This window comes from Camelus bactrianus, chromosome 12 (assembly GCF_048773025.1).
Source record: "Camelus bactrianus isolate YW-2024 breed Bactrian camel chromosome 12, ASM4877302v1, whole genome shotgun sequence".
In the NCBI taxonomy this organism is placed as follows: domain Eukaryota; kingdom Metazoa; phylum Chordata; class Mammalia; order Artiodactyla; family Camelidae; genus Camelus; species Camelus bactrianus.
In genome coordinates this window covers 26,267,146-26,291,181 of record NC_133550.1, presented here as the reverse complement: position 1 = coordinate 26,291,181, position 24,036 = coordinate 26,267,146, and the positions used below count along the sequence as shown (strand labels likewise).

Genomic DNA, 24,036 nt, shown 5'->3' with positions numbered 1-24,036 from the left:
GAAAAAAAAATGTATCTAATTTTTAAAGGGATTTAGTACCAGTTCATGTAATTTGCAAAGTATTTTTGCTTTGGTCTTATCCATCCTCCTCCTTCTCCCACCAAACAAAACTCATTATCACTACGCTTTCAATGACAGGCTGTTGTGTTTAAGATGAATGGTATCTTTAGACAAAACAGACTTTCTTCCATTTGCCATTTTATGTAGTATTTACACATAACCTCAGTGAAGGAGAAAAATCAGGGATTAAAAAGATTTCCTCTACTTAAATATGACAGATGCTGAATACACATCATTATCTCCGGATAAAAGAGACAGAACAACCAGAATCAATAGGCAAAACTCCAAAACTAATAGTTAAACTTGCCACCTATTTATACACATAGAAAACCTTTATTGTTAAACTTCCTAAAATGACTAGTTACCAAATGATGAGGGTCGGTCTAGATGCAAGTTTAAAAAATTACATACCTGGGGGAGGGTACAGCTCAAGTGGTAGAGTGCATGCCCAGCATGCACAAGGTCCTGGGTTCAGTCCCCAGTACCTCCTCTAAAAACAAACAAATAAATCAATTTCCTCCCCCCTAAAAAAATTGAAACAGGAAAACATTAAATAAGTAAATAAATAATTACATACTGACTGGAGTGCTACCCTGCTTATGAAAACAACCTTAGTTCTTTTATGTTGAATCTAACCTAACAAATATTAACATGTTAATGAATGTGTTTAAGAATAGCACAAAAGCTATATTTTAGTTAAAATTTGCTTTTAATTTATTCTGTTTTGGCCAAAAAGCAGGCACAATTTGATAAGGTAAAACACAACTTCCAGTGGATTATGAATGATATGCTTTTCCTGTAATATTTTACTAGTTACAAATTTTAGAGAAGAAACTTAAGATAACAGTCATTAAAAACAGAATGTGAAAATATTTTAATCTTCTTCAGTCATTAATCATGTCATTTTTACCAGACTGCCCTGCTAAGTTACTTGTAACAGAGTAAAATATTTTCTTTCCTGTTTCTGATCATCTCATATACAGCAATCCCATGGACTTTTAGTGAGAAATGCAGGTAACAGATACATAGAAAAGCTTTCATTTTTTGTTAGGTAGACCCAGGACTTGTGATGACACATCATATATATCAAAATTCATATGAACTGGAAAAAGATCTTCTTGAAAAATCATGCCAAAAGAGAAAGATTACTAAATCTAGCAATAATAAGAATAAAGTAGAAAAGTAAGTTCCTACCAATAGCCTCACAAAAGTAACACAACAGTGTCTTTTAGTTTCTCATGGACAAATCTGAAGTATTTTGAAAGAATATAAAACCTTACTTTTTTTTACAAACTGGTTACAAGATAAAGATGAAAATTAACCTAATTACTCCTCAAACTGGGAAATTTCTATAAGACAACTGAAAAAAAAATAGTTAAAACATGATATACTTTGGACTTCTACAAAATAAAGTATTTTGAAAAACCATAAAGAAGTATTTTCTTTAAAAAAGTATTTTCTTAAAAATAGGTTACAGAATAGAGATTAGAATTAACCACATGTAAGAATATAATTAAGCTGCCTTTAAACATTCCCCCAAATCCACAGAGTTATATCTATTAAGTAATAAAGTTAGTTGTTATTCAGCTGCATATCTTTAAACTTAAAATAATCCTACTAACAAAGCATTTTTGTTCATTTATATAATTTCCTACTTTAGGGAAAAAAATATTTCTTTATCATTATTTTATTGTCACCCATAGCACCAAGATGTTCACGGTACTAAAATATTGTGAACAATAACTAGCTTGAATTAACAGTTAAATCAACTACATAATTAAACTGACACTGGGCTCTATGATTATTTTTTCCTTAGTTATGTGTAGACACATAAGCACAAAATAATCGAAAGCCTTCCTCCCTTGGCCTTGTTAACTACAAAAAAAGAAGATGGGTAGCAAAAAGAGGTGACTGTCCTACATGCTTACCACAGTCATGTAAGAATACCCTAACACCAAAAGTTATTTCTGTTAGACACTAAATTATTCTGAAATAATTTACAAATAGCTTGCTCAAGGCAACATGCAGAGCTTTACTTGAGTGTGGAATCAACAGACAATTGTGGAATTGGACATGGTTACACTTAATTCCAAATTGATGACATGATATTCATTTAACATTGAAATTTCCCTTTTTATTCATTTCATTCATTCATAAAAATTTATATCAGTTTAACAAAACATCATAATGTGCAGTTCTGTGAAGCAATTCTTCCATATCTGACATGATTGTTTTTGCCAGTTTAAACATTCTCAGGTTACATGAAATGCATACTAGTTTTACACAGAAAACTTTTGGGGGGAAAAAAGTGTGTTTCATCGTGAATGAATTTAACATGATTTTAAAACTACATTTTGGGGGAAGATTTTTGTTCTTGAATATATTGACATATATATTTGAAACTAAAGGCAACTTTAAGTTGTAGATATTCAGTATTCTTCTACAATCCTAAAAAATATATAAAATCATATAGCTTGAAGAATAAATACATTAGTACATTGCCTAGAATTTAAAAATCAACAAATGTCCAGATAAATAAATCAGCAAAAGTCACACATCTAGACAATATTGTAAGGAATACTGCTAACTAAAAAAAATAGGTCACGATAAAAAAAAAAAATTCGTTGAATAAATTTTCATACTGTATAATTTAAAAGGCTAATATATAGATAAAATTAATATAAAGCAAGCCACAAAATGCAATAAATTTGAATATCGTACAATAACTCTAATGTATCACATCTGAATGAGTTTCAATGTCACTTTCATTCAAATGGTAAAAGTATATTTTACTTTAATATAAAACAACATAGGAAAGACTGAATTAATTTTAATAGGATATTATAGCATAGGAACAAATTTAAATCTAAAATGTTAGAATAATACTCCAAACTCTATTTTCGATTGGCTGGAGAGCCTGACGCTTATTATTTTTGATAGTTATAAAACTTAAATCTTTGCATTGTTGTTTTGTGTTGCTATGTTCTGGCATTAGATATATTCATTGTTATTGAACTTTTTTGTCATTTACATCTCCCACTTTCTATATAATGGCCTTCCATCCATAGTGTGAATGATTTGTATACAAGGTAATTTATACATTTTTAAGAAGATATGATTTTTATGGGTGGGAAATATTCTGTATTATTTTGGAAATGGTGAAATACTTTTCTTTGTGAAACTCAACATCATTCCACTGATCATTTATTCACTCATCACTTATTCAACAAACATCACCACGTGCTATTATGTGAAAATATGTTGACTAAGTATGTCTGTAATATATATCAATTAAATGTCTTTAATTTCAACAAAAACAAAAAAAAAGTACAACTGAAATAGAAGATTACTAATTAGCAACACTTGAATACAGCATAGGCCATCTGACCACTTAAGTCTCTAATTAAGGAACAGTATTTGAATCTCTAAAACACATATATTGAAAATTCACTAAAGGACTAGTGGTCATCAAGCAAAAATTTACTTTCAATTTGTTCATCTTTGATTCCTATCCAGGAAAATTAATTAAAAAATCAAAAGAACCTCTGGTAAAATGTTCTTTCCTATAGCATAATTCTATAATACAAAAGACAAGAACAAAACATTCCTGAGACATAGAAAGAACTAAAAAACATGGTCACTTTAAATTATTTTAATGTCAATTTTTATCTAATAAGCAAATAATTGATAGATTGCTTATTACTACATCTGTACTTATTCCTTAAATAAAATATTTCATACCACAGCAAAATGTTAAAAACCTTAAACCTGTAACCAAGTAATGTGTTTACACCAAAATTTTCTACACTTTGTAGTTGAATGTATCTTATTTCTGCCCAGGAATAAGCAAGATATGTCAATCAACATGAACGGACAAATAATCCATTATTACCTCATAGAAGGTGAAGATGACACCAATTCATTCCACCTAATGGATATCTACCCATATAACATAAGCACTTTCACTTCCCATTGAAACTATGGTAAGCTGAATGAATTAAATTATATTAATTTTGAACTATATTAAAAATAACAGACTGGTCCAAAACAAAACAATTATCAATTCTCCAGAGCCAGTTAATTCTTCATCTATCATGATTTTACAAGAACTCCTATATAAATATCTTTTTCAGCAGATGATTTAATGCTGGGGGGATAATCTGCATTTACAAACAAAAATTATACATCACTTGCAAAATCTATCTCTCAACAGACTACTGAATCTACTTTCCGGGGGAGAAAATTTCTACAAACATGTGGCTATACGGACACATATGTCATGTATACGAGTAAAAACTGTCATGTTTATGAGTAAAAGGTGTGTATGAGTAAAAATTCACAATTTTTTCATCATATCAACTCATATTCTAGGTTTTTTCAAATTGCATAATGGTTCAGACTATGGGCTCCAGAATCAGGCTACTTCAGATCAAATTCCAGTTCTGCCATTTGACTACATGACTCCCAGCAAAATAGCCAACCTATCTGTGCCTTTGTCTGGTCATTTATAAAATGGAAATAATTATGTATAGTTCTTATTGATTAAATAAATTAGTAAATATAAAACACTTAGTACAATGCTTGTCACATAGTAACATAAAATCAATGTTAATAATTGTTACTGTCATTATTAACCACACAGTTAGGTCCAAATTCTTTAACCTGGGGTCTCTAATAGACTCCCAGCCATGCAATTAGTGCCCAGCAAAAATCCTACAGTTCTGGCAAGTTGTTTTACTTATTGTCCCTCAAATATATTTTGCACCTTTGCCTCTGTCCCTGACTTTAATTAGTTCTCTATTTAAAATGATCTCCCTCTTTACATCTATCCAAACTCTACCCTTGAAGATCCACATTCTACCTCCACCAAGGAATCTCCTTAATCAATCACCATAGCCCACAGTAATCCCTCTTCTTTGAAATTCCACCAGGACTGCATTACTGGAACTACTTATATTGTCCTGCACTCACAGATGTCTTAATGTGTGTGTATATATATCACATCTCTCCTATTAGATTACAGACTCCATGGGGGCAGGAACTGTGTCATACTTGGGTACCCTCCACCATATCTTAAGTCGAGTAAGTGCTCTACATGCACATGCAGTTTGACTGATCATGCAGAATCCAAGTGAAAATATCTACATACTGGCTCAGTGTATTAACAACAGCATGCTGGGTCTGAGAATGGTAGAAACAGAGACTACTCAGTATAACACAACTGCATGAATGGGAGCCAGAACTGGACCAAAATATGCACCCCAACTTAGACTACCCAGCAGTAAGTCCAGGTACTTACAAATAACACGAATAAACCCCAGAAACATTACAGAGAACAAAAAAAATCACACAGAGTACATACGGTATGGCTCTTATACAAAGTTTGAGAACAGAGTAATCTAATCAATAGTGACTGAGGTCAGAATAGCGGTTGCCTCTGGGAAGGACTGACTGAAGGAAAATATGCAGGAACATTTTAAGGTAATGGAAATGTTCGTTGTCTTGATCTATACATTGACCTTGTTCTATATATATAATTTTGGTATGCTGAAGTGATATATTAAATCTTTAAAATTTTAATATGTGATTCAATAGCTAAGAAACACTTAAATTGTAAATTTTAAGTTCTAAAGTTGCTACACATGGTCTCCTGATCCAAGAACTTGGAAACAAAATCTTAAGTATTAGACTTGTAGTATGTTTTCCAGGTCTAATGGCAAAACTATCTTTTATAAAGATGGATAAGGGACTGGGTGGATGAAGTTGAAGACAATGAATGTTAAGTTATATAAGGGCTCAATGGCCAGGACCATCCCTATTTTGAGACAGACAATTCAAGTTAACTTAAACTCAAAAGGTTAAACATTTAATTTGTTTGTTTTCCTTTGCTCTTATCCTGTGCTCAACAGAGCAACTTTCTGGATATGCTCTGACTCCCCATGTAGGTCTGCCTTCAGGGTGATAATACAGTAGGGAAGGGTAACACAGGGTCATACAACAGTAAGGAAATCTCAGTCCTAACATGAATGATTTATTTTGGCAAATTGATAAAATGAGTTCTTATGCTGATTTTGTGAGTCATATAGCTTAACTACTTACAGAAAATGGAGACACTAATTGTAGTAGAGAAGAACCTTTGTTTTGTTGGAGGTTTACAGGGACACCATGACCTAGCCCACGGGGGACGGTTGCAAGAACAAAGAATGCCTGCAGCAAGAGGATTACAACAACCAACCACACCCCTCCCTCATTTTCCCTCCCCCTCCCTTATTTTTTATATAAAAGGAGCCTGTATTCTGACTAGAGCAGGATGGTTCTCCAAGACATTAGTCTGCCATCCTCTCGGTCTGCCGGCTTTCCTAATAAAGTCGTTATTCCTTGTCCCAACACCTCATCTCCCAATTCATTGGCCTGTCATGCGGCGAGCAGAACATGTTTGGACTCAGCAACATAATCATGCAGATGTAAGTATTCTGAGCCATATGAAAATGATATTTCTCACTGTAAACAAATACACTGGCATTCTAGCTTTATCCATCAGTCTTCTGGGTTTGTCAACATGAGTCCATCCCTGAGAAATGCTGAAACATCTTGGTTCCTGAGCCTGAAAGTTTACCTAATTACCTCCCCCTTGCAAAAAAAAAAAACTAAACCTCACTGAGCCTGAAAGTTTAAAACCAGATACTAGAACACAGAAAAATCACCAAGGCAATTGATACTATCTTTTCAGGCCTCTTGGAAACTGCCAGCAACCTTGTCCACGGCCTACTAATGGCCACATTGTAATCATTTATAAATCTGTACTATACTTGATATTTTTAAGGTACATTTATAATCATATTATTATGTTTAATTTGAGAAAAGATTAAACTTTATAATGTATAGTATATAACAGTTACTAACCATAGCAGTTATACAAAAATTAAAAGCTAATAATAGAAACATTAAAATAAAAATTGCTCATTAAAATAACTATCTCATGATATAATAAAAAAGACACATTCTTTGTGACTTGGAGATCTGAAGTCCAGTCCTAGATTGGCCATTTACTAGTCTTATGGCGTTAAGCAAGTCACTTAACCTTTCTGTATCTGAATTCCTTCACTGGTAAAAATATCCCTGTGTATCTTCTGAAGATTTTTGTGAGTCTCAAACTTGATAAGATTAATTAAAACACTTTCAAATGGTGAAGTATTATACAAATATTTTCATCATCATATATCCATTAATATCACATCTGAAGTTAGGTTACCAAATAATGTGGTTATTTCTATTTCTACAAATAATGTTTTTACTAAATAATTGATCTAAGATACATAATGTTCTAATGTCATAGATTCAATTATTGGCTCCTATTCCTCTCGCCTTTGCAATGTGGCTCGGCAGCTCTGCCCACTAGAGGGAAGAGAGGGTACTTACATCTACCAGACAAGTGGGACGCACGGAGTTCTTTCTAACTCTTTCACTTTGGGCTTGGACATGTAACTGGCTTGGCCAATGGTCTGCTAGAAGATCTGATGCAAACAGAGGTTTGAAATGTATTTGTGTAGTTGGGCTTGCCCTCTTCTCTTTTATCATCAATGACAAGAACTGAACCCAATCCATGACTAGCTTATGTCAACCAACCCCGACCCAACCCATGGACATGTGAGCACAAAAAAATTACTGTCATTTTAATTCACTGCTTTTTAAGGTGTCCTTTTACACTTTGTTATTGTGACAATCACTGACAGGTCCAGTGATCATATAGAACATAGTACACCCTACTCGTAGTTTAAAGGACCATCTTTAGGTTAGATAACATAATCCTTAGCCATTAATTTTACAATTTATCCAACAATAATCAAAAAGTACCCACTATCTGCCAGGGAATATGCTAGACGCTGGGCTAGTCAGAGTGTGTGACACTGGCTGCCATAATAAACAATGCAAAGTCTTGGTGGCTTATTACGATAAAAGTTTATTTCCCTCTACCTAAAGGCCAATGAAGATGTTCTTGGATGAAGAGCTCTCCAGAGTGGATCTCTTCCAAGTATGACTCAGGAACCTAGGCTCCTTCCATATTGTGATGCCATTATGTTCAACATTTACCTTGATGTAATCTCAGAAGGGAAAGTGAGATGTGTGAAAGTGTATTGGATACCTAATCCTCTCAGCCCAGAAATGACACGTACTCCACTGGGAGAATTAGTCATATGTCCCCACACAGATGCAAAGGGGCTGGAAATTGTCATCTCTGGCTGAGTAGCCACTTCCCAGCAACAGTCCTACGCTATGAAAGGGAAGTATAAATCTTTGGTCATTAGTTAAGCACTTCAAACACAATCAGAGAACAGAACAAAGATTCCCAACTTCAGTGAATTTTTGTTTATGGACTATTTCATACCAGATACCAAAGTTACAAAGGTATGAATAAGACACAATTCTTGCCTTCAAGAAACCCAGACTTGGAGAGAAAGAAGAGATCCACACAAATAATTACAGCAGATAATAAATGCTATAGTAAATGTAAGTACAAGATCTAATGTTTGCACAGAGGAAGGGGTCTCTAACTCCTGGGAAAGTGTTAAGGAAAACTATATTTAACTAAGGGGGCAATGCTTGAGCTAAGCCTTAGAAGATAAATGGAACCTTGCCAGACAGATGGAGGAGAAGGAGAGGATGCTAAGCAGAGAAAACAAAGGTTTGCATCATATAATGAATCAGAGCCTCTTTCCTTGTAAAGCTCTGGGGTGGTGATGAGGGCAAGAGAGAAGGGGAAAGCACTGGTATTTACAAGTGGTAAAACAACCTCTTGCTTCACATATAAATTTGGAATAACATAATCAGATTTAATAAATTAATTTCCTAATTAGAGTAGCCTTCACTTCCATGAGCGCTACTTTGGAATACTGTCCTCCACAGGGAGACAAGTGCAATCCATGACCCGAGCAAGACGACTAGCGCCAGGATACCTAAGTTACACGGAGCTGACAGCACAGGGGTGGCGGTGTCTGAAGAGGAAGAGTTCAGGGGGAAAAAAATGCTGAATGGCAAACTGTCTCTCAAAGCCCTTGTCAGATAAAATAAAAGCCAAACAAATGATAAAAATAATCAATCAGGTTGATCTAGTAAGTATGCGTCAAACCCTTTACGTTGTAGAGTACCCACAGGTTTCAAATTACCCACAGAAGAGTTATAAAAATTCAATACAAACTGGGCCTCAAAATGAAACTTTACTAAGTACTAAACAACAGAGTAGCTAAAAAGTAGTAAGGTGACATTCTCTGACCACCAAACTACTAACAAAATTACTAATAAAAGTAGCAAGTAGAAAATTTGGAAATTTAAAAACACTTCCCTAAATAATCAGTGTGTCCAAAAGAAAATCAAAATTGCAACCATTACAATATAATTGCAATATTATAATATAAAAAATTTCTGGGATTCACTAAGGCTTTAATGAAGGAAATTTATAGTTTTAAATACTTTAATTCTAAATAAGAAGGAAAGAAAAGACAAAATTCAAGTATATAACATAATGATACACATGAAATACAAGAAAACCAATTGAAAATTATTAGAAGAAAGGAGAAATTTCATTCAGATCTATCTGATCCAGCACCTCAGCACTTAGCCACTATGCCTTGCTGCTTCCGGTCTTTAGTTTATAAAAGGAGATGAAGGGCTATGTCCCCTCTACTTGCTTCTACACAACCCCATAAGATTGTTATAGAGAAGGCTGCCTGGTTTTCCAGACAAACCTTGAAGAGGATCTGGTGAAAGAATGAATTTAAAAAAATAAATAAAAGTGAAGAAGAGGACAGTATCCACAAACACTTGTCACTGTTCTCTTCTAAGTTTCTCTCTCTTAATGACAATCAAATGTGAAATGTCAATCCTCACCAAAAGCTATAGCAAAACTACACACCAGCCATTAGCATTATTAGGCTGTTCTCCTAAAAGTCTCTTAAAAGTGGAAAACAGAGTGATATTGTTTGAATAAAGTAAAGAAAGGTGAATTTGTCAAAACTTAAAATATATTAACTTATATTTAAATGTCAAGAGTTCTTTAATTCACCATCTGGATCTAAATTTGCCCTTGTTGGCCCTTCTCAGCTAAATAATGCGAAGAAATCCATGTGAATTTGTGTAATAGACCAACCAGCTGTAAGAGTCCATGAGAAGGAATTGTACCCACTCTCTTCACAGCTGCAGCCTCAGCCTGTGGTACACAGAATGCCTAATAAACATGTCTGATGAATAAACAGATGAATAGTCAATATTTTTCTTATTAATGAATGATGCCCAAAGATAGATGTCAATATTCTTACAGAGATTTATATTTTATTTCCTGGTCCTTTATTGTTATGAGACCTTCAAAAATAAGAAATTTAAAATAACAAAATTGATTTTTAGCAGTTAAAGGTATTGTCAACATATTCTCACAAGATCTACAAATGTTTTCCTTATTAATATTTCTTGAGAAAGGCTTACTAGGTTAGGCAGATTGTCTCATTTGCTAATAAGCTTTCAAAACTCTAGTTCTACTGTATTCAAATTCCTCATTTTCCTGCAACTTAGTGACCACTATTAACAGCCCACTCTATTTTTCACCGCCCATATTTTTTTGCCTCAAGCTTTAACTGATTATATTCTTTGATTTCCTTACCCTGGTGTAGATTCCTTTTTAACTACAGATCTTAAAAGCGACACTAGCTGCTTTTTGTTCCTTGGAGTTTTTGAGGGTTGTTTTTTTTTTTCCTTCAGGATAATTATATTCTGTTGTGCCTTTTATCATCGTGTCTTTTAGGATCTCCTAACCTTGTACACTCTTGCGCTTTATTTAATAGTGAGCTTTCTCCTCCACTCTCCACACTAAACCATCCTCATTAGGTTTCTTAATCCTCCATAATTTGCTTTCATGAAATCTTATACCTTTGAGTTGCTGTGTTCTCTAAGCCCATTTCCTTAGCATTGCTAATCCAAGCAGCCCAGAATCAACACGCAGTAAACATAAGCTTATTCACTTTCTCAGCCAATGTAACTCTACAGGAAAAAGAAAAAAATCTTTGTTTTGAATGTTTATGGGCCATGAAACTATACCATTTAACTTGATATTTCATTTTCTCACCTGAACATCGCCTGCGAAGTTTAGGACCACAGAATACACTGTAGGCAGATCTTAACGTACAGTTTTTAACTTAGGCTTCATGTTTTTCTCTGTCAGAAAACTATCCTATTTTAATAGAACAAAAATAACAATATCCTGATGTTATGTAGTGTCTAGTAAATTCCAACTATATCTTTTCCTCATATCCAGAATTCAGGAGACGAGAAAAACATCTTTTTTCAGTTATTCTGCAAGAGCTTTGCTTTTCCAAGTGAGTTGTTTTAAAAGACATGTGCACGTCCTTGAAATCTGATTGCACAGCCAACGCTTGTCTGCTCAGCAGCTCATTCTCTGCTTTGTCTTCCTTTCTACTCATCACTAGCACCTTTGCTGATGGGTGTGTACGGAAGGCAAAGAGAGTATAAATTTTAGGTTTTGTTTTAAATTTCCTAAGGACTTTGGTTAAACTAAAAACAACAACAGCACATACAAAACAAAACCCAGCCAACCTCGGCAGTGAATTGAAAGAGTTAATGAAGTTTCGAAAGGTGCCTAGCTTATTCAAGCAAAGTTTACACTTCAGCCCTGAGCATGTTAACTTGTGATCCTCCCCATCCAGATGATAGAAAGCAAAGCCAGTAAGTTCTTTATTTAATTGGTTTGCATCCACACACTGACCTCCAAGGCTCTGTTTACATAGCCTATCATGCAATATGCTCCACAGTTCTCTGCCTCTTTCAAAAGCATGTTTCTCCTGAGATTTGATATATGGCTTTCATGTTTAATCACTACATTAAGCTCAATGCTCTGCTTCCTCCAGCATCAACTAACTTCCCTTCTTGGGAGGTGAGGAGAGGAGCACAGCTTCTTGCTACTTCTGAATATAAAAGGAAGTCTGTTTTACTCTATTAGTAAAATCACCAACTACACAGGATCATAGGCAAGCAACATTAGTACATCAACTAGGAAACAGTATTAAAATGGAACCCTTAAAACTCCTTAGAAAGAAGGTAGGCTGACTGTTCTCAATGAGGAAAGAGAAAACTTTAGTGACTGAGTTATAAATCAACAGAAACGGAGCTTAATCAGTACATAACTCAGTACATAGAGGACACAGCTAGATGGCAGCTAAAGCTTTCATCAAATCAGTCTTGAGAATAGCACATTTCTGGAGTTCTCAGATCAGAATTAATTCAGCACCTCTGTCTTCTAGTTAAAGGTTTTCTTAACCTTCACCACACAAACAGAACTTTCAACGTCTCTAACTGAATGTGGACAGGGTAAGTGTCAAGATCCTTTCTGTAAGAATTTGTACATGACCCAAATTTCTGAGATAAATGAAAACCTCAAAAAAAATTAATTAACTTCTTTCAGTAAGTCAAGACAATCTACAATTTTCAGGTTTTTAAAAACCACATGAAACGTATTTCACTTTAAGATAATTCAAGAAAAAAAGAAAAGTGAAACAAATGGCAAATTATTGACAACAGCAAAATCTAGATGATGGATGTGTGCCTGCTCATTATTCATTACCCTCTACTTTTAAATATAATTGAAACTTTCCATCATAAAAATTTTTTTTAACCTTAAAAAAATGCCAGGAAGTTGTGGATTTGCTTTTGTAGAAAAAAATTTATACAACTGATAAGAAAAAAATTAAATTACTTTCTAGGTTGATCATTTTGGTCTATATTCAATAGCTGACATTTTGTACCATGTGCTGACAATGAAAATTTTCCTTCCTTCCTCCTGAATCCCACTCCACAGCCTGAAATTCATTTACACAAACTGCAAATGTGCAATAAACTCTGCATAAGTTGGGTTCTTTACTTGAAAATATATATATATATATATATAAATATATATATATATACACACACAAATTTACTTTGAAAATCTTTCCTTTATGGCTAGTCATCAACCATAGTATTTATTTTTTAAGGTTTTTTTTTTTTTCTTAGTAAGTTCAGCCTCTTCATCTAAATATCTTACTTTGTCAGGAACACTGTTACAGCTGTATACAACATTAAACAGAGCTCATTTACTTTCTGTATTTGATGAACAATGCAGAATCTGAACCTATTAAAGTCATACATTTAATTGTTCCAATATGCTACCTTACTTCTAACCCAAATTTGCATGATGCAGAATGCTAAAGAATACATTTCTAGCTTCCTTTGTCATGAGTCCCTCATTTGATATTAAGCTTAAAGAATTTGTAAGAAAAAAGAATTACCTGATGCTTAATTTGAAACCATCTGAATTCTTTCCACAACATATTTAGAATCAAAATTAAAAGAATAAATAAACTTTTAATCAGTATTCCCCATAAGATTTTTCAGAGCACAAAACATTGTAGTTTTCAAAGACACGCAGATGTTGTCCATGGAAGACATTTTTTAAAATTAGGGCTTGGAAAAAATAAGAATCATGAGCAAAATCTTTGGTCACAAGAATGAAAGATGTGTGCCTGTACAGATGTTATAACTATTTTCATGACAAATACTAACCTTCACTGCAAGAATTTAGCAGCACACTCTAACTTGGATTTGCGAATTTAACATAAATTTTCTAACTTTGACAATAGCAGCCTAATATTTCAGTCTTATACACTATTTCCAGGTTTTACCTTCAAAATGAACCTAGCGGACTTTTTCATTCTTAAAAGCTATATTCCAGATCTTGTAGCCTAAAATCAGTTTTTGACTTGATGTTTAAGGAATTAGATCATAACAAAGTGGATTTTTAGTAAGTATTTGGTGATTGACTGGTATAAAAAAAAGATAAGCAACTTTTATGTACAAATTCATTCTCTATCAATTTTACTCATTTATCTTTTATTATATTAAAGATTTTTACTATTAATGACAGACTTTTTACCCTATTTTGAGTCACCCCCAATGAGTCAATAAAAAAGACAAATAGTTAATACAATGCCATCATGCCTTTAGTATTCATATAGTCAATATTATAAACCAGAAAAGTTTATCTTATGCTATCATTGTCACATGTGATTCAGAAGCCCAAGAACACACAGGATGGAAAGATTTCTGGGATCACAGTTCTCAAATTAGGTGAAATTGTTAACTCAAATGTACAGATTTCATATTTAAAGGGTCTCACCAAGTTGGGGAAATTCATAAAACTATACACTAAAAGAAAGATAAAGTTTTTGAAGAAGAAAAGCATGTTAGTTCCTGAACACCACTATCAAAAAGAATATATAGTCCTTAGTTCCTTTGTAAACATAATAAAAACTTTTTAAAAAGTCAAAACAGTGAAATTCAAACCAGAGTAAGAATGTTACTTTTAAATTCAGTAAGTTATATATTTTACTGCAAATTATTTTCTCCTGGAATTGAAAATTAATGTTTATTTATCGATCAACAGTTCACTAAAGGGCATAATTCCTTTGTGTTGAACACAAGGCAATTTTTGTGCTTTAATTGTAAACACCATCAGAAATTCGGAAGCACGGAAATCTTAGCAAGTGACGTAAAGACACAGTCAAATGTAAGGATTATATGGCCACATTCATGCTTAATGAGAAGAGAACACCTAATGAGGCTGATAGGCCACTGTTTGTGAGAATGTAAATTTTGTCCTGATAGATACGACATAATGGCTCAAGGTGACCTTCAATTTCCACTACCCTCCTTCCCAACAAAACAAATTTTTAAAAACTAATAAGTCATAGACAAATTTCTATTTCTATTAGCTAAAACTGTTGGTGACAAGTCACTTGCAAAGAATCTTCATATTATTCAGGATGCTTTTTGTCTACTAGGAGAACAATATTCTATTTTTAGCATGAGTATGTACAACCCCCACCTCTGCATTTAAAATGAAACTCTGCAGATATACAGCATTTAATACTTATTTCAGAACTATCGAGAATCCCAAAGTGAACATCTCAAGTTATGATTCCAAACAGCCAATAGCCCTGCTTTGAGGTGGGGTTCATGTTTTGAAAAGAAACTGCCTAGTCTGTTTAAAATCAAAATGGTTCTTGATCTGATGAATTACTCCTCAGAGAATAATGTAAATAAAATATACTCAGAATAACATTATTAATGTAAACATACCTGAACCAGAGTCAAATTTGGTTTCTGACCTGCAAAGGGAAAGAAATTTTTTACAATATAAAAACTGCTTGTTATGTAATACTGTTATTTTATGAGGGAGAAAAGAAGCAATGGTTAGTAGATTTCAGTACATTGGACAACAAGTAAAATAGCTTTTTAAAATGTAAATCCATATTTATTTTAACCATTTTAAATGTATGCATAACCCTAGGTCCTCTAAACATGTACATATCCATAGAGATAGCACAGTATGGAAAAGATATTAACTTTTTTTTATTGTTTTTGAGAGAGAGGATAAATTACGGTTTTTTAAAAAAGCACCCAGTCTTTACAGATTAACTTGTTTCAGTAATATAATCAAGCAATAAAAAACTCAAATTTAAAATTATCCTCTTTACTTATTATTAAAGATTTTCAATTATTCAACACCAAGTAATTTTTCACTAAGTTCTTCACAGAGTAAATGAACCTAGTAACCCCATACGTTTAATAAGAAGGAGAAAAAAAAAAGATCTGAGCCCTTGTGGGAACATTATGTTTCAGATATAGGTTAATGCTGATTGTAAATTCAGAAGCCTTTGAAGCTCTCAGTCTGGCTGTGGGAAAACTTTTGCGGGGTAATTACTCTCGAGATGCTGCTGATGTGCTGTCAGGCAGAATTAACCCTCTGACTAGGCCTATCTACACAAGCTACTATAAGACAGCATTGTCTATACCTAGCTCTCAAACCAATTAGTGGGCATGCTCCAGTCGGATTTATATCACACATTAACAATCAATAGTATATATGTTCACAGCTGCCACAGCAAGATATAAGAACCGACCAGCAGGAGTCCTGTTAAAGGATGTTACATTGACAGAGAAGATTTTTTTTTTCCTGGGGAAATGTAGTTAACTAAGTGGGAAAGGAGATTTCTTTGAAATTATCCCAGGGTACCAAAGCACTTTTGGAAGCGGTGGCTTTCTTTACCTAAATTAGCTTCAAGAGAAGTCATCAAAGGAGGGAAGGGGGAAGGACAAGCAAGAAACAGCTTCCTTTGTCATAAAAATTCATTTTCTCAAATATTCCCAACTAAAGTTTCACCTGATGCTTAAACTAAGTCAATATTCATAAAAAAAAAATACTATTACAATTGTGGTTGTCAATATCTGCCACGGTGTTCCCAGTTCACATCTGTCTCAAGCCCTGGCCCCACCGTAGTCCTCATCTCCATCTTTCACTTAGGGGTCCCTGACTCCTATTTCAGGTGCAAACTCATTTTCACGTTTTGCCCTCCCCTGTTTGGGAAAGCCTGGTCTCATTCCCTCTTCGTCTCCAGCATCCCTGAGCATAACTCTAAATGACACCTAACCACATGTCATCCTGCTGGTTTCCTTGCCCATCTTCCCAACCAGACTATGACTTATTAACCTCTGCAGCCACAGCACCTACACAGTGCTTGGTGCTTGTATGCAACAAATGTCTATAAAGGGAAACTTCTGCCTGAACACACATCTTATTTCCCTCTTACCTGTATAGGAGGTGTTTTCTTCCTTCTGTCTAAGGTTCCCTCCACTTATGTCCTAAAATACATTCTCTCATCTCCCCTGAAACCAGGCTAGGATCAATTACTCCTCCTCCCTGTTGTATTTTCAATATCTGGGTCTCCCCAGGTTCCTCCTCCCTTCTGCACAGAAATGCCCCAGAATTAAATAAAAGCCCTCCCTCAAATCTGTGCCTTGCTCTTGTAATCCCTCTGTCTTCCTGGCTTTACCATCAAGTTTACAGAAAGGATAGACTATATCCTGTATTGCAAGTCTTCCTCTCCTGACTTCCCAACATATTCACTCTTTGAACTGCTAAGACCTGTCCTTGCACAGTCTTTACCAGTGACATAATAATGCTAAATCCAAAAGCCCTTTTACAGTCCCTACTTTCTACGCCTCTCTCCAACTAAAAAACTACCTGAATGTCACACTGTGATCTCAAATGTCACATGTACTAAACTGAATTCATTTTCTTGCCCCTCAAGTATAATCCTCCTGCTATATTCTCCATTGTGTAGGGAATTATGACATTATTTGAGTTTTCTTCTAACCCCTAATATCTAATTAGTCACCCAGACCTACTGATTCTATCTCCTTTCCCTTCTCTCTGTCCTCACCCTTACCATCTTTATGCCTATCTTTGGCTCAGTAATCTCATAATCAGTATCCCCCCCTCCCTTCCAGACCATCATCTAATCAGTTGCCAGATGTTTCCAAAACACTAATCTGATCACATTACCCTCACCTCAATAACTAGAGCAGAGTTTTCCAAATTTAGGTCACAAGCTGACCCACTGGTGGATTATAAAATTAACTTACTGGATTACAACTAATATTTTTAAAAAACTGAAATAGAATGGAAAAGAAGAGAGAATGCCTCCTATATTGAGAGTATATGCAGTTTTGTGCAACTTTTAGATGTATATACATGCATTTGTGAGTGTGTGTATGTTCACACATGTGCATACTGGGCAGTACTGTCCTTACAAGTAAGCAAAACGCCTCTGCTCTGGCCTTCCTCCGGCTGTAGCCTCCTCTCCACCAGGCAAGGAGTCCTCCCTTCCTGTTGAAACTCCAAGTACCAAGGTCCTCAGCATTTGCTACCCAAATGGCCCTGAGCTGGCTTCCTCAGCCTGTGTGGACCTTTCTTCCGGTCAGGTTGTGCTCCTAGTATGTGTACCTCCAGCCCAAGGGGTGATCAAAGGCTGTTACTTGAAGGAGGGAGCTTGGACCTGAGGGCAGAAGGCAAGGGAAACAAAGTGGGTAGAACAAGATGTTTTCCTACGCTTCCACATTCCTGCTCAGAGAATTCTTAATTTTTCTTTATTTATTTGTTTTAATTTGGGTGTGGGGGGTAATAGGTTTATTTATTTGTTTATTTTTGGAGGAGGTACTGGGGATTGAACCCAGGACTTCACGCAGGCTAAGCCTGCACTCTACCACTTGAGCTATACTCTCCCCGCTCCTGCTCAGAGAATTCTTAATTCAAATCCTCCTGTGAGAGTGGGGAGCTGGGAGCACCTAGAAGCCAGAAGTTGCCCCTTGGGCCAGAGTGGCATTGTCTAGATGGCCTTAGAAACCGGGTGCCTGGCTGGTGGGGAAAGGGAAGTGGTGATGGGTAGGAGTGCAGGGCCTCTGGCAGAAATGAAAGAGCCCTTCCCCAAGTAAAGAAGAAAAGAAAGACGGCGTTTCTCTTATGGATTCCAGAGCCATGCAAGAGAGGGCCGAGGGAACCTCCTCCCCTCTCCCCCCACTTGGCCTAGCTGTCACTGGTGACGGTGAATACAGCACAGAATGTAACTGTCTTCCAGTGTCCATTCTCCCTTTTTTTTTTCTTTTTGGAAATAGAATCTTTGAGTTTTAGGTGGGCCCATGGCTACCCAGGTAAGACAGTTTTTCCACAATATTTCCCACCTCTTGTAGCCAGTTTTGACCATGTGACTAAGTCCTTGCCAGAAGGACATAAGCAGAAATGTTATGAGTTACGCCCTCAAAGGGAATGAGTGCACCCCCTCCCGTTCCTCCCACTGGCTGGAATGTAGGTGTGATTCCAGGAGCCGAAACAGCCGTTCTGAGATCATGAGAGAAAAGCTGACAGTAGAGCACCCGCCTGTGGCCACCGCCCGGGCTGATGGTGCACACTCTAGAAGCACCATATCAATCCCAAACTGCCACCGCGTTTAAACCACTATTATTCTGGAGTCTTCTCACGGCAGGTTGTGCTATTAGTGCCACATTAAAAAAGGCTTGAACTAAAATTTCCAAATTTCTAAACCTGAAAAGATTTTATGAATTTTAAAACCATAGAGGGTAAATGCTAGGAAAGCTTAAGTACCATTATTACTTTTTAAATAATTAAAATATACAGCACATGCATTCTTTTGATAATAAAGTTGCAAGTTTTCAAAAGAGGGCAGATTTAGTCATTGGTTAGAGTTCTATGGTCCTGAACAAATTTATAAAACTACTGCTTTCTATTTACAGGAAACAACCCAGTGTCCATGAAAGTTCTATGTGTATTGAAATTTTAAAATTTATTTTATTACTTTTAAAATTTTATTGTCTCTTATGAGGAAACCACAAAACCTCAGAGATCATTGCTTTTTACTTAATTTCAACTGTATTGGAAATTTTAAAATGGGAACCATGTAAGTATGAATTACAGGTTAATGAAGTCAATGCCCAAAAGATTTCAGACAACATGTAGAAGAGTGAGGGTGCTGTTCTTATTATTCTTAATATATGTCAACTAAAGACTGTGACTGCAAAAACTCACTAGAGGGAAGGAGCAGGAGTGGCAGACTGATTTTTGCCTACTAGTGCATTAGGTATGGCAACTCCGTGCCAAGGACTTCTAGGACTGTCCAAGTCAGAGTACCTGTCCTGCTGTCCCCCAGACAGCATGCAAATTTTTCAGAAATCCCAATGTGTCAGGATCCTACTTACGAGCCTAAGAATTTCTTCTTACCCCTAAAAGTAATTCAAAGGCTTTCATCAGACCAGACGCTAGTAATAATAGCAGTGAAAATGTATGCGCCTTCTTTCAGTCACATAAACATAATACGCCTCCTTTCCTTGGAACGCTCCCTCCTCCTCCCCCTCACCCACATCAGTATCCCTTTTCCCCTTTGCTTACGTCACTTCGAAAACTTACTCCATGTATTAGCTTAATTATCAATTCTTTGAAGAAGGGTGGCCAGACTAGATTATATCCCTTTAGTTTATCCTTTTATAGCACGAGTCACTCCTTTGTCCTCATCAGAGTTGCAATTCTTTCTACAGTTGTTCATGTGGTCATCTGATCACACTAAAAGAGTTCAATAATTGTGGCAGACACTATCTGTTGTGCACATAATGGCCAGTCTCCCTTTTCCCTGGTAAAAGAATTGCCATTTTTGAAGGGTGCTAAAAATGTTTCCATCCCAGGATTGAATCATTGTTAGACTAAGTCAACTGTGGCAATCCCGTTCTCCTCTGTCAAGGCTAGGCATGGAACCCAGTTCTGAGCAGCAAGAGGTACAGGGAAGTCCGCTGGGAATACTTCTTGGAAAGGTTTATCTTCATGAAAAGGACAGGGGGGATTTAGGGAGAAGGCCCTTTTCCTACACTCTCTCTGTTTCCTGCCTTTGAAGTTACCATGGAAGGGTATGATGTTTAGAACTGCTGAAGCCATCTTGTAAACATGAGAAGGCCAAGAGAACCACAGAAATGCCAACCCAGAACCCTGACATCATTCTAATTCCAGAACAGCCTTTCTCTAGAGTTCTCGCTGAGTCAGAGAGTCGAGTCTGACTTTGGTGGGCCACTTTTACCCGGGCATTTCTGTTACTTATAACCCAACACATTCTAACTGATACTGTTACCATAGCAGTACTAGGTTACAAAGTATCTATTAACTGTGTTTAAAACTTGGGTCTCTATTTTATATTTTGATGATAATGATGTTATAAATACAAAAGACAGAAAAATATGCAGAAAGAAAACAAAATGAATTTAAATATTTAAAGTCATGTTAGCTACAACTAAATATGAAAAAAAAAGACAAGTAAAATGTGCCCATTAATGGCATGCTTAATTTTTTTAACTTAAAAATATAAATTTAAAAAGCAGAAAGTTAGAAATCAAGATAATTATGAGCAGAAGAGCAGCAAAGTCCTTCCTGCGTTGCTTGAAGATACCTGACGTGAGCCTGTTAACGAGAACTGCAGATCCAGTCGCCACGACACAGCTACAATTCCTCGTCTTCAGTCACTGACGCCCTTTCACCGAGCACTGCAGTGCACTGCAGACGGCACGCCTGTGGGAATTCCTGCTCCCCACGGCACAATTCTGCTTCCGCTGGCGCTGTTTTTGTCTTTCCTTTTAACCAGGCCCTAGCACTTCCACTGGGAACACTGTCACCCTGATAAGCTGGCGACTTTATACGGTAGTGATGTGGTCTATGAAGCACTTAATACTGAGGTAACAGTCATGGAAAAGGCAGCCAACCAAGACAGACAGATCAGAGCCCAGTCCCGGGTCTTCCACTTTCTACCACATTGACTTGATAAGTTCATTACACTCCATGTCTTAGTTTCATTACCTACTGAATAGAAGTGATATATTTACCTTTTAAAATTTGGTGTAGGTTAAATGAGATGATACTATAAAGTGCCTAGGTCAGGTCTTGGCACATATTAGAAACTTACTAAAAGGTAGGTTTTATCTAAGTAATGATATTAAATAAAGTTTATAGCTACAAGTACAACCAGCAATATTTTAGCAAGTTAAAAAATACTGTATTACAAAAAGAAAACATGTATTACTCTGGCTGATATCTTACTTGGGGTGTAATTTTAATACGAGTGTCAAAACAACGTAGAGGAGTAGGAGAGCAGCAATAAAAATAACCGAAGAAACCGGAAATATTGGAGAGGGAAGACCAACGGGAAATGATAAAAATTATCTGACTACACGATATAGAAAAGGAATCCCATTTGACCTTAAAACACAAATAAAACGTTCTCTAACTAAGAAGTTGCATAGTGCACTTGAGAGCGTATCAGAATAAGAATCAGGAAACCCAGATTCTAGTTCAGAAACCTGGACAAGTCATTTAACTTGTTAGTCCCATTTTCCTCATTAGTAAAATGAGGCATTTGAAATAAATCTGTTGTTCCACGCAAACTACCCCATGGAGAGGCAAGCTATCTAAATTTCTCTGCAGTTTCCAAGAATGAGAGAAGGAGAAGGGGAGAGGAGAGAGCAGAGGAAAAGTAAGTGTGAGGTGATAAAAATTTGTGTCCATAGAACTTGAATGTACAAATGAATAAGACTGAAACAACAGATAATTGTTAGGCCAGCTTTGGCTCCCTGGGTTCTACAACTTTCTCTAGGCCATACGGATAACTCTTCTTCGAATCCCAGTATCACTCCTGACTACATGATTTATAGTACTTAATCATATGTTTCCTTTAAAATAATGTTTCTTGTGTATCTTTATATCTCCAGAGAGAACGAAGCTTTTAAAGTTAAGATCCTTTATATTGAGAACAAATTCAAAATGCTAAAGAAAACATGGTTAAGGAGAATAGAGTATACCTCCATGTTAGGAGCTGAACTGTGTTCTCCCAAACTTCGTATGTTGAAGTTTTGACCCTTAGTAATCAGAATGTGACTGTATTTGGATATAGGGCTTTTAAAGAGAAAATTAAATTAAAGTGACGTCATTCAAGTGGGCCCTAATCCAATATGACTGGTGTTCTTATGAGAAAAGGAAACCAGGACACAGACACACAGAGAGGGAAGACTACACGAAGACACAAGGAGAAGACAGCCATCCACAAGCCAAGGAGAGGGGCCTCAGAAGAAACCAGCCCTTCAAACACCTTGATCTCAGATCATGTTTTTGCCTCAGACTTCCAGCCTCCAGAATTGTGAGACAGTAAATTTCTGTTAAGCCATCATCTGTACCGCTTTGTTACGACAGCCCTAGCAAACTAATACACTTCTTCTTCGGTCAGATATTTAGCGACCTCAGACTACCAATAAAAAATAAAAGCCAAAAACCTAGAAATTTGCCGGAAATAAAAATGTCTACAGCTTTTATACACTTTAACCCATTTTAGGTACAAGACATATTTGATTTCTCTATTCTTCCTCAGTATTTTTAACCATATTCTGCTAAAGTGCTTAACTGCATTTTGACCATTGGGCAGCTGGGCAGCTGCCTCTGCGAATCAGCAGAGACCACCAGCAGGCATACCATAAGATTCTGATCAATGGGCTCTTTGTCTCTTCATATAGCTGCAGGAGAATGTTTCCAATGGTTTTGTCCTTTAACATTGATGTTGTAGACATACTTGTCATGTGCTCTCTGGGTGGGGAGGCGGGGGTGAGGCAGACTTGGGAAGTAGCAAAATTTACTGCCCTACATCAGTTTTACACATAGTATCTGTTTTCTTATTTTCCCTGGAAATTTCTTTATAATCAGAAAAAGAACAATAGAAGTTGTGGCTAGCAGGTTAATGCTAGACAATAATGGGCAGAGTGGAAGAACAGCCAAAGCAGAGAACCCACCTAGCACCCAGATCTTGATTTTTAATACCATTCTCTGATAAAAGGAACCAGGGCCCCCTGAGAAATGGCTGATTCTATGACTGGGGCAGGAAGTATACAGGATAATCCCGGAGTATAAAGTAGTGCAAGAAAGTAAGAAGGGGCTCAAAAACAAACAAACAAACAATAAACCATACACTGATGGAGATATGTCAAAGGGACATAAGAGCCAACTGAAAGGCTCCCAATACCCAAAGCTGGAACAGTATGAGCAACAATATAAATCAAGTAGAACTGGATTATAACCCGAAGTATAAAGTAAATATCCATGAGTCCATATTGATACAAATAAATGACTAGTTAAATAAATGAGAAAGAGACACATATCTCTCTTGCAGAGGAATTCCAAATCATTTCTGTAGATACTCTGCCCTCAAGATCGGGAGCATAACTCCCCACTCTGTAAGAGTAGGCTGTGCATAATGTCTTTCTTCCAAATAGTACAGTATGAAAAGGGGAAAAAAAGAGTAACTTCAGAGGGGGGAACCCAATAAACACTGCCTCGGCCCTGGTCAATATCAAAAGTGATGTCACGCTGACAGTATGTACTCCTGAAATGATGTAAGGAAACCATCTATCTCTCTGATCTTCCTCCCCAAAACCCATAACCTTAGTCTAATGATGAGAAAAAAAATCAGACAAATCCTAACAGATGGGCAGCCTACAAAATACCTG

The 24,036-nt window shown here is 36.0% G+C and overlaps 1 protein-coding gene across 5 annotated transcripts in view; it reads right to left on the bottom strand.

The window, feature by feature from the left end:
* Positions 1-24,036, bottom strand: part of MSRB3 (methionine sulfoxide reductase B3) — a 151,036-nt gene that overhangs the window by 60,150 nt on the left and 66,850 nt on the right. For all 5 annotated transcript variants that reach the window (XM_074375081.1, XM_010970509.3, XM_074375083.1 and 2 more), the window contains one exon: positions 15,238-15,266. In XM_074375081.1, coding sequence (XP_074231182.1) covers positions 15,238-15,266 — 29 coding nt within the window. The remainder of the gene's footprint in view (positions 1-15,237; positions 15,267-24,036) is intronic.